Source organism: Caretta caretta, chromosome 8 (assembly GCF_965140235.1).
Source record: "Caretta caretta isolate rCarCar2 chromosome 8, rCarCar1.hap1, whole genome shotgun sequence".
In the NCBI taxonomy this organism is placed as follows: Eukaryota; Metazoa; Chordata; order Testudines; family Cheloniidae; genus Caretta; species Caretta caretta.
Window position 1 is genome coordinate 7644337 of NC_134213.1, and position 16134 is coordinate 7660470.

The following is a 16134-nucleotide window of genomic DNA, read 5'->3' on the forward strand; positions in this document are numbered from 1 at the left end:
CTGAGTTCCACTATTTCTTCCCTATCAGTTTCTTCTTCCTTATCACTTCTCCTTCCTCGTCGCTCCATTGCTTTTCAGTTCTACCCTTTCTTTAGTTCCTTTTATCACTTTTCGGTTTGTTTCCCCCCTATCAAATAATAATAAAAAATTGTGTAATGATATTCAGCAGAGCGTTAACCCCATACATTTACAGCCAGGCCAGCTGACTTGTATTTAATATAGGAAAAGCTACACTAATATGAAATACAAGAATCGTCTAAATTAAATGTTGGCATCTGTGAGTATTGCATCCTAGATCTAGTGTCTGTCCCTAGTTCACAACCTGTGGCTGGTTTTAGTGAAAATCCAGTTGTCTTTTTCCTGGAGAATAGCTTTGTTCTTGGCTGACTAAAATGTTGGCTCTCATTAGCATTTTGGGATGTGACTTCACTGTTAATACATACGTTTATTTCTATAAATACTTTCAAAATTTTATGTTCAGTATTTCAGAGGTTTTTCTTCAACTCTTTTGAAGCTGTGTAAGATGTGAAGCATTGGATAGACTTTTTCTCCCCTTCTCCATGGGTTAATCGGCTTTGTTAGTGTTAGCATACTAAAGAACTTTCCATCTTACAATTTCCACTGATTAAAACATACAGAAAGTTTTCACTCATAATTACACAACCTGTTTTCCTTTCTTCCTTAGTTTTCTTTTCTTTTTTGGAGAGTCGGAAGCAGTAGTAGTGGTTTCTATCTGTTTACCTTTGAATCATTCTAGGTGTAAATTATATTGCGGTAGTGGCAAGGAAACCCCAGTAATGGACCAGACCCCTTGTGCTAGGGATTGTACAAACACATGACCAAGACAGATTGTCATCACTTTAGGGCAAAGACTAAGTTAAAGGCTTCTGCAGTTGATTGAGAGAGAAGCGGGCTAAGCTAATGAGATCTTAGTCAGTTGTGCTTTGCCAATTTCTCCATGAATAACTTTTGTATTGAAACACTAGTTTGGCTGTTGCTGGCTGATATTCTGATGCACTAGAGTGATTCCAGGATGGCAGTATGTAACTAATTGGGACACATAGCAAGACAGGGCTGTCGGGTAGGGTTTCCCAGATTGTGGTACATGAGCTTAATGTTCCATCAACTCTCTTCACAGCAACTCTTTTTAAGAAGGTGGTATATGAATCAATAAAGTATGTGACCTGCTGTTCTAGCAGAAACACTGAGCATAAATAAATGGTCTGCTCTTGATCATCACGTGTCATCTATGAGCCTTACTGTTCAGGGTTTCAGAAATACTTAGTATATGCAGCACTGATGTGTTAACAAAGGATTTCTCAGCCAAGGGACAGATGGCTCTTGTCTTGTACTAATCTCAGCTGCAGGTATGGACTAGGCCATTCCTGTACAGGGTAGGAAGCCAATTAATGCCCTGTTAATAGAATTAACGAGTTAAGGTGCTGACTGGAAATGGAGATACTGAAATAGAGGGTTTGGGCTTTCTGCTCTCTTAATTTCTTCAATCCCTATCATCTAGTAAATATCACAGCAAATAGTTTGTACATTTTCATGTGAAACTGAAACACTCAATCTTCCCCAAGAATTGAGGCAATGCCTGTACAGCAACAATCTACAGTGGATCTTCTGTGAATCTCTGGTGCTCTACTATTCAAATTAATTTTCTATAACTTGTGTTGGTTTTTATTTGTTTAAAGCTTCAGATGAGTTATGTCTACTTTTCTTTAAAAATACTCTGTTCCAAATGAAACACTGGATTTTGCCTATTTTACACGTGGTCTTTTAAATGTGGTGGTTTGGTTACTCCTTCCACCCTACTCGTTTATAATATTTTAAACTGTTAAGCAATTAGGTCTTATGGGGTTTGTTTGTTTGTTTTTTGTTCTTTGTTGTGGGGAACCCCTCTTGTTTGTTCTTGATGGGCTACGGAATTTGTTTTCAAGTAATTACCATGTACATCAATTCTCATGGTAGGGCTTTTCTTCTCTACTGAGACTGGGGGCAGGTACCATTCTGTTAACTATGCTTATGACATTGAGAAGCTCATTAAGACAATTTCTTTGAGAGTTGTACATAGTGAGTCTAAGCATGATCCATCATTACACTTTCCTGTTCAATTACTGGTTTTCATAGTAGGGAGTTCAGGGCTTAGGAGAGTTGTTAAATGTGTTCTCTGACGGCTGCTACTCTGAAACCATTCTATAGAGAAACGTTACATGTTCTCCCTTCCAGCCAGAAAGCAGGAGGTAAAAAGATTGCACTTTTTTAATCTAAAGCAAGCCCTTCCTCCTTCATACTAGTGTAAAAAACTGTTCCCCTGCTTTTCTACAGCAAGAAGAAAGGGAGACAAAAAAGATATGGGCGAAGAGAAGCAGTTTGGAGAAACAGGTCTCTCCATCTGAGCCATATATTCTCTCAATTTGTAGAGGCTCTTGACATAAGTGTACTTCCCTCATGCTGTCCCTCTGGGCTCTCTAGCATTCCTCCCTCCCCCGCCTCTTACATCCTTTACACAGCTTTCCAGACTTTTGTTGGGGAGCCAATTTTGAGCCTACTAATTTACTCACTCTGACCCCCACCACCTCTTCTGCTGGGCTCTTTTCTTTCTATGGGAGCTCCGTTTCCTGCTCTTTAGCTGTTTCCACCACATATAGGGGCTCTGTCTAATCTGAGCCAGTGGCTCTGACTGTACAGCTGATAGGCCCTGCATCTAATCCTCTGCTTTCTGCTGAATCTTGACATTTGTTCTTTTTCCCCCATTCTCCATCCCAACTTATTCCTTGCTTTCCCTTACTCCAGAGTGACCTGGCCAGAAACTTACTTTTGCTACTTCACTATTGGAGTCCCTCTTCCATAGCTCTCTGTCCTTCTTCTTGCAGTGGCTTACCTAGGGTCACCAAGGGAGTCGGACCATTTTAGGGGAACCCTGCATCTTTCCAGAGCAGCTGCCACTCAACTATGGGTACCCTAAGGCAATGTCTATCAGGACTAATTCCTTAGCTGGCAACAGAAGCCTCGTAGTACTGGATTCCCTAGACTAGTCAGAGTGATCCTAAAACTATCTCCAAAGGGCACACAGAGAAAAGGACTTGGTACCTTAAGACAGTCAAGACCACTGAAGGGTAATTCTTTATTCCTTAGCTTTTCCTTCAGATGGACCACACCAAGAATAATCCATCATTCCCAAAGATTCTCACCCCTCTTCTAAGGTCCCTTTTATGCAGATCACCAAACTGTTCCACACATGATGAAGTTTGAAAGGTCATGGCTGATTTGCTAGGCTTCCTACCTGATGCTGTAACATGGAAAAGAGATAAGACACATGATGAGAAAATTGCTTATTGGTAATCTTGAGTTGTCTTTCTCTTCTTCACTCCATGGCTTTTCCTGGTCTAGAAATATTCAGTCTGATTAAAAAGAGACAATGCTCTCTTTTTATGGGCGGTAGCGAATTGCCTAATTGTTTACCTCCTGCTTCCTGATTGCAGTGATTTTCACTGTAGTAACTATAGTAGCCTACTAGATCTGTTACCTCATGGGAAAGCCTTAACAGCTTCATATCTAGATCAAGTTCTTTGCCTGGAAATTGTGTTGCTCATTTGAGCTGGGAGCTTGACGACTTCAGTCACTTCATCTGATTCATTGACACTGCAGGGGGAGTTTGCCATATTCTCTGCGTTACTTAAATTTTATAGGGCTACAACTTGATAGTTAATTGCATGTACTTTGTGGACACCTATGCTGTTTCCCTCCCTCTTCAGATATTTTATAGGCCCCCAACAGATTGCTGCCATACTTGACACTGTGGTGCCCCCTGAGGGAGAGAACTGAGAATTACTTTTTCTCCCTTAATTACTTGGCTTCCTAAGAGATGTAATTATTTTTTAAAACACGTTACACTTTACATGGATGATACCTGTGAAGTTCTGCAACAAAACAAAAACCCTAATAAATGCCATTTTATTTCCTATAGAAGTAAAAGTTTCTAGTGGGATTTCTGTGGAATAGTATTTAAATTCCAGGAGAATAAATATCTGCTCTGGTCTCATGGCTGAAGTTTGCGGGGTATCATACATGGATAAGAAATGTACCTTTTTACACTAGTTCAGTACACACTCAGTTTGAAAAAACAATACCCATGACAATCTGTAAATCCGGTAGCATTCAAGTACCTGGTAGCACTGTGGAAACTTAACATCACAATTCAGAGATCTGTCTTTAGTACAAGCCATGAATGCTAAACAGCCAGAAGGTGTTGAGGAGGGCTAGATGCATCCTTTAAGATAAGTCATCAGACATCTGTGTAATAAAACTTTGGTGTGAACAGCATGTGCCATGTTAATTTTAGATGTAAAGTGAGTGGATTTTTTTCTTTTATCGGTTTTTTGTAGGAACTGGAGACATTGTTGCTGTCATGATTACAGAGTCCAAGGTAAAGGAGATCCTAAATTACTTGGAAAAGAACATCTCTGTCCTGATGGCAATAGCAGTTGGTGCCCGTGTTCCTCCAAAGAATTTTAGTCGTGGCTCTCTAGTCTTTGTGTCAATATCATTCATCGTTTTGATGATAATTTCATCAGCATGGTTAATATTTTACTTCATCCAGAAGATCAGGTACACAAATGCACGTGACAGGACCCAGGTAAGATGCCCCTTGTTTCTATCTATTTAGATGTTTTTATTTTTATATATTGCTGTAGTTAACTATCAGATCATATACATAGTAATTATACTATGCTATTAACAATGAACCCTGTATTCCGAAAGAGTGTATACCAATGGAGGAAAATTTCATCTAGCAGATGCTTGCTATGATGAGTAACATATCGCCATACAAAAAACAGGAAGGAATACTATTCGATACTAAAGTTACTCTAGTTGATTGTTATTGCACATTCTTTATTATTGGGCCACAAACTGAAGTGTGATTGACTTTTTCAAATTATTAGTCTGAGAAAGTAAATCCTGGGTTTTTAGAAATCCATCACTCTTAGCCTGAGAAATTGAAAGTGAACTGCTTGAACTGTGCGTAATAGGATATAATGAAAATCCTAAAGAAAGAATGCATCTCCTTATGATTATTCTTTAGTTTCTTGAATCTGCTCATTAATGAATATGGAGTTATTTAAAGTGAGAAATTCCTTCCTTTAGAACTCTAAACAAAAATGACCCAGTGTTATAAACTGATGTGCAGTGCAGTAAAATATTTTCTGCTGCTTCAAGTAGTGTCCCTATGGATGCTCTACTGTAGTTATATCTGAGACCCTGCACTGCTGATCGGAGAACTTTGTTGGTAGTGTTTGTTCAGCCTGCGCATGCGCTGCCTCCTTGTGCGCTGCCATGAGGCAAACCAGCACTGTGCAGGCAAACCCTCCTCATTTCCTTTTCAGCTGCCCCTGGTGAGAGACGGAGCTTTAGGTATTCGTTGGTGGATCATTAATCTCTTTAGAAGTGCTAATCTTTAGCTATTTTTAAGCTTCTTTTCTTTCTTTACTCCATTTATCTTTTATTTGGCCGTTGCCCAAAACAAAAAAGACTTCATTCTTTCCTCAACCATCTGTCTACGGACCCCCCCCTTGGACGGGGTATTTCCAGCTCTCCAGGCTTCAAGAAGTGTCTCAGTTGCAAGGAATCTATTCCAGTGACTGATGGACACTCTCAGTGTGTCCGCTGCTTGGGAGAGGAGCACATCCCACAGAAGTGTGGTTTGTGCCAGCAACTGAAGCCCAGGTCCAGAAAGGATGGAGAACTGAGGCTCAAACTCCTACTCACAGAGGCAGCCCTTCAATCATCAGGACCCCAGATGGCGAAAAACCTCACCACAACCCTCTACTTCTAAGGGAGGTGAGCCCAAAGAGATGTCCATGAGCCACTCGCACAAGGCCTCTAAGAAAAGGACCATGAGTCCCCACAAAGACCCCTGATCGAGATAAAGACTATCTCCAGCTCGATTGTCTGTACTGCTTGCACCAAAGCTTTCTAAATCCACTACCCAGGGCTCGCGTGGTACTGCCCCAACAGAGCGCGTGGGGTTGCCTAAGGACACAATGGGCACAGGCAAGGAGCCATCAGTACTGTCTGGTGCGACAAACATAGAAAATCCACCTAGAATGGACATAAACATCATACCGCCTGTGGCACACCAGGCCTGGACGGACCATACTACCAGGACCATATGACTGACTCCTTTGGTGCAGGCATCGCAGTTCCGACAACCACCACTGGTTACCAACACCTTCGGCACCACCAGTCTTCTGCTACGCGATGGACCTCTTGGTGTCTGATGTGCTGGATTCGCCTCTGGTCAGTACCGGCGCCCCTCTACCGAGTTCACCCAGAGCTCCTGACTCACCAACAACCTCATGTCATGCACTACCCTTCTCATCCACTGAGTCAGAAAGTGAGCAAGAGGACTAGGTTTCCCATTGCTCTTCTCACCCTCCGTATAGTGCCCAATTCCACCATGGACCACAACCATACCATCCACCTGATCCACAGCCTCCCTCATATGGACAGCCTTGGTACCAACCACCTGGTCCCTCCCCACCCTCGCAATGGCCCTACTGTGATCCCTGACAGGCTCAAAGACAAACATGCCTCCCATAGCGCTAGTGTGGCCTATCAACAACTGAGGAGACATCCTCCTTCAGCTGCTGCATCGAGGGCATCTGAGCTCCCTGAACTGACGGTGGAGGAACGAGAGGCTGAAGCCCAGGAGGAAGTTACCCCTCAGGCTAATTTCTCATTGTCATCACCAGATGAGACCGTGATGCTCCCTCCACCATCAATGGCAGATGACTTTAAAGTATTTCAGGACCTGGCCTAGCAGGTGGCAGAGGCACTACAGATGCCACTACAGGAGGTGACTGAGTCACACCACAAGCTATTGGACATCTTACATTCTTCTACAGAGTAGCCCTCCCTATTAATGAGGCACTCTTGGGACCCTGCCAAAATCATATGGCAGACCCCCACATGGGTCCTGCCAACATGTAAGCAGGCCAACAAAAAATATTACGTGCCAGCGAAAGACAGTTTCTCTTGTCCTACCCACCTCCCAATTTGATCACAGTGGATGTGGTTAACTCAGAAGGCCCCAGCACTATTTCACATCCAGCCCTACATTTGAATCACCCTCTTGAAATAGTAATGGTCTAATAATGTGATCACAGTCAAAAAGAGAATTAAAAGTATTTGGCATGCTCTAAATAGACCTCAGAATCATAGAAAGAAATATAAGACTGGAAGGGACCTCAAGAGATCATTAAGTCCAGTCCCCTGCATTAAGACAGGACCAAGTATACCTAGACCATCCTGGACAGGTGTTTGTCTGTCCTGTTCCTAAAAGGTCCCAATGATAGGGATTCCACAATCTCCCTTTGCATATGTCTACTTCACATTGTAAGCTCAGGGTTAGTGGGACTGGAATCCGCTGACTTGTGTTAGAGAAGCCAGGACTTGAGCGTCTAATGCTGATTGTTAACCCTGTGTTCAGGATTTTCTAACCTGGGGCTCTGGCAACCACACAGCAGCACGCAGACCTGAGTCAAACCATACCCCAGATTCCCAAGCACTCTCCCGAAATGTGGCCTCTCTAGCCCTTTGACATCGTGCATAGTGGAAAACTTTACTGCCCACGTTGCATGTTTCAGGAAGTTTGAACAGCCTACCAACACATCCTGCTGAGTAATCACTTTGCTGTGTGTGCTTCCAGCTATCAGAGCGAGCAACATGGAGGAGGTGCCTCTTGAAGAACTTCCCTTGATTTAGCTTTCACCCTTGTCTCATGAAACAGGCAGAGCTCCTGTGACATGCTGGCGGACATTTCCGCAGTGTTTTCTGACCCACCAAAGGCACTTGACATACCTTATGATGAAGGAGGAGGAGGTGTACCTAGGCATGGTAGACTCAAAACTGTCCGATTGCTGTTCATGACACTCTGTCTAGTTGCTGATGCCCCCTATGTAGACCAGCACTTCTGGAACAGTGCCACAAGCACAGACTGGTGGGATGACATCGTCATCATGCAGTTGGATGAAATGTGATCTAATCTAAGACACTAAGGGCCTAATTTTCATCAGATAATCTCCATATATGCTTGAGCTCTTCGGGTGCACTAGGACCTGTGTATAGACAGGATGGATTTTCTCATCCAGTGTGTGCGAGTGTTAACGTACAAGGATGTGCACCTGCAGTTACACATGCCTAAGCAGAAAATGAGTTGAGGTTCAATTGAAAATCAAGCCCTGATACTTCCCCAAGAGCACTAGCTAATTTCATCTGATTCCAGTGCATCTCATCAAGTTAGTGTGGTGGTCTATTTCAGTCAAATGTAGCATGTGTGTACTAGGAGTTCCCAAGAAGTTCCTTGGTTCTAAGGATTGCTGGTCATCTGCTGAGCTATTGTAGGGTCATTGCAGGCCTGATAGTCACATAGCACTCTCTCCTCATTTGCAACTACTAAATAGCTTTTTTAAAAAATAGCAAAACGGCATTGCTTTTCTAACATTATTCTTCCCTGTAAGCAATTGCTGGTGATGCCACAGAGCTGTTATGAGATTGCAAATAGAATGGTTGGTAATTCATGAGACACTGTAAGACGTTATCCTCCTTATGAAAAAGTTTTGTGACCACAGTTCTACTGGACTTAAGTCCAGAGATGCAGCTGGACAGAATTCTCTACATTAACCATTACAGAGTGACTTGCAGGATGATGGCAGTTGGTAAATTAAAAACAGAATTTACTGCCCACGTCATTAAGAGATGTAATTATGTAGGCTCAGTGTCTGATTTGACATTCTGAAAGCTGCCTGAGAACATTCAGACCAAGAAATGAGTCATATTAAAGGTCCAGTTCTCTGGGGAGTTGAGTGCCTTCATCTTTTACTAACTTCATTGGGTCCTGTAGTTGACACCTGACAGTGATTTTCTATAGTTCCAAAAAGCTGATCCTGAAACAGTTATTTTAAAGAAAACATAGCCCTTATTTACTATCCTAGTTAGTGGACTGAGAACTGATTAACTTCATAATGCACTACACTTCTACAGTGCACTCTGTATAGATTGTCAAAGTTCACTCCAAACACTAAGGAATTAATCCTGTAATGTTCCTGTGAGTTAAATAAGTATACCCATTTTCTAGCTAAAGAAACTGAGGTACAGAGACTAAGTGTTTTGCAGTAACTTCTTGTGTGACCTTTGGGAAAGCCCAGAGTAGTAGACAAACCTATATTGTGCTTGAAGCTATATTAGGGCTTCCTTATAGTGATGAGGGTTCTAAAGAACCAAGGAAAATATTGCAAACCTGGCTGATGTCAATGCAGAGAAGGATTCTCATGTAGACTTCATGCCACTTAACTGTGCAGAACGCCTCTGACTCTTGGTATTTCAAAACTCCATGAACCAACTTAGCCAGTCTCTGAACTTTATTGTGCTATTTCTCTTTCACCAATATTTTGTCTATAGTTGTCTGTCTAAATATGGCTCCACTGTAAGAAATTCCTTAGTCACTCATGACAGTTACTCAGATACTAATTGGACTCTGAAAGTGATGGCTTTGTTAAATGGACATGGGGCCTAATGGCCTAATTTTTCTTCATTCTCTTCCTGCTTCTGTTCCCATATACTGTCCCATTTCTTTTATGGGGAAGGATTAACAAGTCTCAACAAATTCTGCATGCATTCTTCTTGACATTCTCTTCTTCTCCACACTGATGATAGAATTTGCTCTCTCTGTAGGTCCTCAGTTTGTTTTGAAACTCTGAAATTGGCTATATTCACTACTTAAATAATCATTTTCAAGAGTCATTTAAGTCCATCTGTGGTGACTTGCTCTGTGATGCCCCTTTGGATATGTTCCATTAAAAAAGGACTCCTTATGGCTCCTTTTGAAGCTCTAACAGCTCTGCTAAATGCTACTTGAACAGTGCCTAAAACAAATGCAAAACTTTTTAAAGCTTCAAAAGTGAGACTGTGTCTACACTGCGCAGCGTTTAGCGACACGGCTGTCACTACAGCACAACATAGCCACTGTTTGTCATCAGGAAAGAGCTCTCCTGCTGACAAAAATCTTCCACACCCACCGAGTGGGGTTAGTATTGTCAGCAAGAGAGCTCTCCTGCCGACAGAGTGCTGTTCACACCGGCATTTGTTGTTGTCATCAAAACTTTTGTCTTTCGGGTGTTTTAATATCTCTGAACGACAAAAGTTTTGTCTTTCACTTGCCAGTGTAGACAAAGTCTGACTAAAGATTTACTTCTCCATTGTTCCCAGAAATAGTGGTTGTGGTGTGGTAGGACCTATGGAGAACCTGCAAGTTTTCCTGGGATACATCATATTTAGGTGTCTACACTGTAACTGGTACTCATCATGATCCCTTTGGATGTTAAAAATTTAAAGGTAATTAGTACTCCATGGATGTTCCTTGAGTGACAAATTGTTCCCCCTGCATCCCATATATTGCTGTAGGCTTCTTCCCAGTGCAGATGCTTTAAAACAGCGGCTCTGTGGGGGAGGTGCTCTTATGACCTTTTTTACTTTCTTTAGATTTTTTCAAAGGTCAGGAGAAACTTGATGAAATTTTTATGTGGTTTAAAAAGCTCATCTTATTAAAGTTTAATAAGGAGGCAGCAGCAAGAGCTCAATTTGAAGTGCTCAGATATATTGTAAAGGAGAAGCTAGAGCTTTTAGTAATGCAGGAACAGCTAATTTCTGAACTCTGCTGTTTTTAAGCAATTGTATGTAGAAGCACACTAGCCTTTCTACAGAAATCATTGAAAACGGATGCTGTGTTTCTTAAATAAAAAAAATACATCGAACTGTATGTTACAGGTGCCTTACAGTTAACCTTGTGCACTTCCACTCGTCCAAAATCATTAAACACCTTTTGTGGTTATTCAGTTTGCCAGTTAGTGATGTCTTTTTCCTTAAGCTAGTATCAGTCATGAGTCTAAAAGCAAAAATTCCATCTACCCAAGGTGTACAAATAGCAAGACTGAGACATAAAGAATATTGGTTCATCAGGGGGCTTGTGTACATTAGGAATTTTTGCATCAGTGTAAGCACATGGGTGAAAATCAAAAGTGTAGATGGTACAATTTACACTGGTTTCAAACCGGGGTAAGTTCCACTAGTGCAACACATCTGTGCTGTTTATTTTCACATTGGTGTAAACCCCTAAAGTACACAACCCCTGAAACTTAATATGATCTCCAAACTGCTATTAGAGTTACAAGATAATTAAATGTGAAATGTTGTTAAAGATCAAGCTTGCTCTGTTAGTTTTGTAGGTGCCCAAGTTAAATATGAACGTTTCCAAAGGAAAATGAACTCTTATATTATAACTTTCAGTGCAGGTACATATGTATATGTAATTGTCACATGGTTTGAAGGTCCAATCCAGATCAGTGAGAGGTTGTCACTGCCTGCCCTGTAACTCTGGGTGCCTGAAATGTCCTGCTGCTGTAGCTCACAACCTGGCACCAGCCGACAAGCCTTCAGGTCACATCCGAAGTGTCTGTGTACTAGACAGCCCTGATCCACAGCCTGTCTACAGCCCCTTTCTGGCTCCCACCAACCTTAGTTACAACCAGCAAGGTGACTCCAACACACTCTGGAAGTTCCCCAAAATGGTATGCTCTGCAGTGTCCAGCCCTCTCCTAGACAGTTCAGAGAAAAAATCTTTGCTTGTTCCTTTAAAGAGACAAAAACACATCAGAGCTTATTAACTTACCAGGGGTAAATACACTCTACCCAGAAAACATAGCACTGAGTTGGTTTATAGTAAAAATAAAACACATTTAATAACAGAATATAGGTTGTGATGCCAAGTAAAAGGAATAGGGTTAGAAAGGGAGCGCAAATAAAAGTGAAAACGCTTGTCTAAAACTTCATCTAGTAAGGTACAGGCTTTGTTCAAGATGTTTTCTCTCACCATTCATTCTTCTTTCCAGTCCTAGCTGACTTTCCCTGTCAGGACCTTCTACAGAAGTACAAGATGCTGTCTTCCTAGGTGAAAAATCTTTGCATAAGCAGGTTTCTCACCTATATTTAGTTTCCAAAGACTTCAAACCCTTCCATGGTTGAAGAACCCATTTTTCTCAGCTAGCAAGAGCTCTGGCCTCTTGTTGTCTAGTGATGGTTGCCAAATATGTCTTCTGTCCTTGCTTCTGTCCTCCAAAATGCAATGACTTTGTTTCAAGAGAAGGATGGCTTCAAGTTCTTCTTCCCTGCCTGTGGACTTTCCATCTACCTGTATATAAATAGGGCTTCCATTGTTTTGACTTCACCATGCTTAATTTACATAAGAGTTAGGTACATAGCTGCCTTCTCTCCTTGTTGGGAGGGACCGTGATTGGCCACAAATCTTAAAGCATAATATTTCCTCATATTGTGTTAATACATACATTTCACAATGATATTAATCACTAGTGTGTCATTAGTTTTCAGAAAAGACCTCACTCTGTACACTTTTATAATACAGTATTATTGTACACAATCAGTTTATTCAGTAATTTATTACTTGAGGTTCAGCCCCATTTATTTATAGACTGGTAACCCTTTGAAATTGATTCTTTTCGGGATCAGCTCTGTTTTTTTCAAGCTCTGAGGAAAGTGACATGGAGTCTGGTGGTGAAGGAAGCTCCATGCTCTTTCATCTCTAGCTGGTGTTTGCTAAAATGCAAATCGTTCTGTTTCCTGCAATCTACCCTCCCCTTGTTAGCATGATAGCCCTGTTTACTGCTTATATGTAAACGTACCTTCTTTGTATCTGCCTCATGACCAAGCTGGGCAGAGCAGCAAACCCATTCCTTTGTCCAGAGCAGACCTGTTTGCCAATTCCCCTTGACATGCCTGGTTTAAACACATTTTAGTTATAATCTCAGCGTATATCCATAACTTTTAATACACATTGTGTACACACGTCATGAAAGAATATTAATCAGTGAGATCATTTTCAAATATACAAGGCATATTTTATACAAAGTTTACAGTAGTGTGTAAGGTGTGAATACAGGGGTGCTTAGGGTCACAGTAATACCATAACATATAATTACATACAAAAAGTCTAGATTCAAAGAAAGTTCTTTAGGATACAAAGTTACGTGCACAGCGGGACTGAACAAAGGTTTCCAGGGCAATATTAATTCTGGCACTTCCTAACTTTTGAGTGCTTGATTCTGCAGTCTTAATGTCCTTTTAATGTAATTTTTGGTGTAATGCCCAGTTAAAATAAAAAATTATATCATGCAGAACCATATGGATCACCAACACCATACATGGGTCATAAAGTTGGCATTGGACCTTTAGATTCACAGCACAGTCTCTACCACTTGAGCTGATCAAAGTCATAGGCTGTTATCCTCTATATTGACCAGTCACTAGAAGGGAGATGGGACACATGGTTTGCCAGTGGGCTTCATAGTTCTTTGCTAATAGCAGAGTAATGTAGAGACCCAGGACTCCTGGGTTCATTTCCAGGCTCTGAAGGGGAGTGTGCTCTAGAGATAAGACCCTTCTGCCCCATCTCTCTGTGCTTCTGTCTCCCACACCCTGCCTTCTGCCTCTTCTGGGTCTATCCTCACCCCAGATCGTACCCCTACCATTTCTGACCCCTCTGCATTCCAGTCGGGTTACTTTCTCCTCATCTTCCCTTTGTGGTTTCCAGCAAGGGGGAGCACTGAAAACGGGGGAGTTCTCTCTGTTCAGTGCCAGAGTAGCAGCCAGGAGAAATAGCTGCAATAAAGTCCTGCTCAGACCCTACCCCTTGCAGGATCATGCTCAGTACATATTTAACAACTACTTTCGCTGAAGATTCAACTGTAAATAAGTCTCTCCTGAGCATGTGCAAACAGCAATTTTTCTAAGGTTTATAAACTGTCCAAATTTGGGTGGATTTTAACGGGGGTGGCTTAAGACACATTCCCAACACCAGTGGTAAAGGAAAGCTTGAAAATAAAATCTTTCCTTACAAATTGTCCTTACAAGTGGTAACGGTAAAATATTCATAGTAATTGTATGTGTGACTATAGGAGTTTTTAAATAAAAAAATAAACTAACTTTCTCTCAATCAATGTAAACCTTATCCTGTTTCTGTGGGGCACTGTGGTTATTGAAATGAGGAAACATGAGTTTTGTTCAGCTCAGAGTGACCTGGCTCTGAAATCTGTGAACCAGCTGGCAACTTGCCATTCTTTATTGGCTTGGATCAGAGCAGTGCAGTTGGAATCAGCACTTTAAGCATAGAAATAGCTGTTTCCAGCTAACACTGATGCCCATTAAAAACAACCTGACCTTTTGCAACCAAATAGGTTTGTCTTGGAATCTGTATTCATGTGAGCTTTATTCAAGTATTGACAGAATTTTGATTTTATGGCCATAAAATTATTTTCTGGTGTGTGTAGATACTGGTTGGTTTTATGTTGTATTGAGATAAATATTAGGCTTGGGTATGAATTGCCTGCCTTTTGGAGGTAATTTCAGGTTTATTCCTTACTCAAGGAAACCCCAGCTAGAAAATTTAAGAGAACAAGTGATTATACAGCTCATTGAATAAAAAGTAATTAGAGCAGAGTACAGTGGGAGCTAGTGGAAGGGCATGAGCCTCTATTTATATCCCAGTGTATGTGTTTTAATGGCTCTGGGCTGTTTTTTTTAAAGCCATATCTACAACAGCCTATGAGACTTCTGCCATAGTAGATGATTACCTTGACTACATGTACGTGGTCTGCAGTTGAATTTTCTCTCCCGTCTTATGTGCAGGATCTCTGATTGCTGTTGCTATATCCTCAGTACTTTGAATATTAGCCAATGATAGCAGAGTATTGTAGCATTAATATTTAGTCAAACTAAGTCATTTTAAAAGAAAAATTGTTAGACTTTAAGCATTAATTCCTGTGTCTTTTTCTTTGTACATTTAATAGCGTCGTCTTGGAGATGCTGCGAAGAAAGCCATCGGCAAATTGACAACCAGGACAGTAAAGAAGGGTGATAAGGTATAGTAAAAAGACTTCAGCAAAGTATACTTGAATCTCATGGTTTATTTTGGTAGTAAAAACAATTAACTTATCTGATTTGTTTTTCTTTCTCTCATCTTTGGTGCTGATTTACTTGCTGGGGAGTTAATCTTTTGCTGCAGTATTTCAGTGTGACATCTAGAGCTTTTCTGTATACTGTAGCCTTTGCTCCCCCAAAGGAGAATTTCTCTTGCGTAGGGACTAGTTGAGCTCCATCTGGTAACTGATTGTGAGTGCTGTTCTGTGCTAGCTGGCTAAGTATTTCTGCAGGCAGGAGTGCAGAAGACTTTGTATTGTGCCATCATGACAACATTTCATTTACTGTGCTCCTAATATCTCTGTATAAATTGTCAGTACTAGAAAAAGGCAAGGTTAGGGTTAGTTATGTGGAACACTGTAAACTTGGAATGTTGCACATATATGTTGTGCAAAATAAAAATAGAGGGGTTATAGAGGAAGAGTTCTTGTGAGAATTCACTTTTATAAATTAGTCTCTTGGGTTAGGGGAGAGGTATTTCACTTGAGTTGATTTCCTGAGTCTGAAGTCTTCTGCTGTGGGGAGCTATGTTTGGCTATCATAGAATAATTGATGATGAACTGTGAATTAAAAAGTTATAAGTACTCAACAGTTCTTTATCAGTGCTGTAACATTTATTTATAGCCTTGCTCACTTTCCCTTTCCAAAATGCACAGACCTGATTATAATTAAATGGTGTTCTGATTACAATTTTTCTTTTTAAAAAAAAAAAACGTTTCCCTTTGGTTCTTCTGCTGACTCCCTCTCATCGTCTTTTCTACCAACACAACAGAAATAGGAGAAGCCACCTGAATTTGCTTCTCTGAAGAGAAATATGAGGAAAAATGCTTTTCCTAAGCCTTTGCTTTTTTGTTTCTAGGCAATTTGGTTACAAGAATCTTCTGCAGTAGATCTTTGCTGATGTGTATATATATTTAGAACTTATTAATACTACAAGGGAAGATGCTGCCTTCCTGACAACATAGATTCAAGATTATTAAGTGATATGGAGGTTGCAGAACAGGCAGCAGGGGACATGTATGTAGTTGAAAGGAATACAGGAATAAATCTGCCATTCATCAGTGCAGCCCATCAGGGTTCTCT

At 41.0% G+C, this 16134-nt stretch overlaps 1 protein-coding gene across 3 annotated transcripts in view; it reads left to right on the forward strand.

Moving 5' to 3' along the window:
* RNF130 (ring finger protein 130) overlaps window positions 1-16134 on the forward strand; it is an 88900-nt gene that overhangs the window by 38070 nt on the left and 34696 nt on the right. For all 3 annotated transcript variants that reach the window (XM_048860792.2, XM_048860793.2, XM_048860791.2), the window contains exons 3-4: window positions 4392-4642; window positions 14922-14993. In XM_048860792.2, the coding sequence (XP_048716749.1) occupies window positions 4392-4642; window positions 14922-14993 (323 nt within the window). The remainder of the gene's footprint in view (window positions 1-4391; window positions 4643-14921; window positions 14994-16134) is intronic.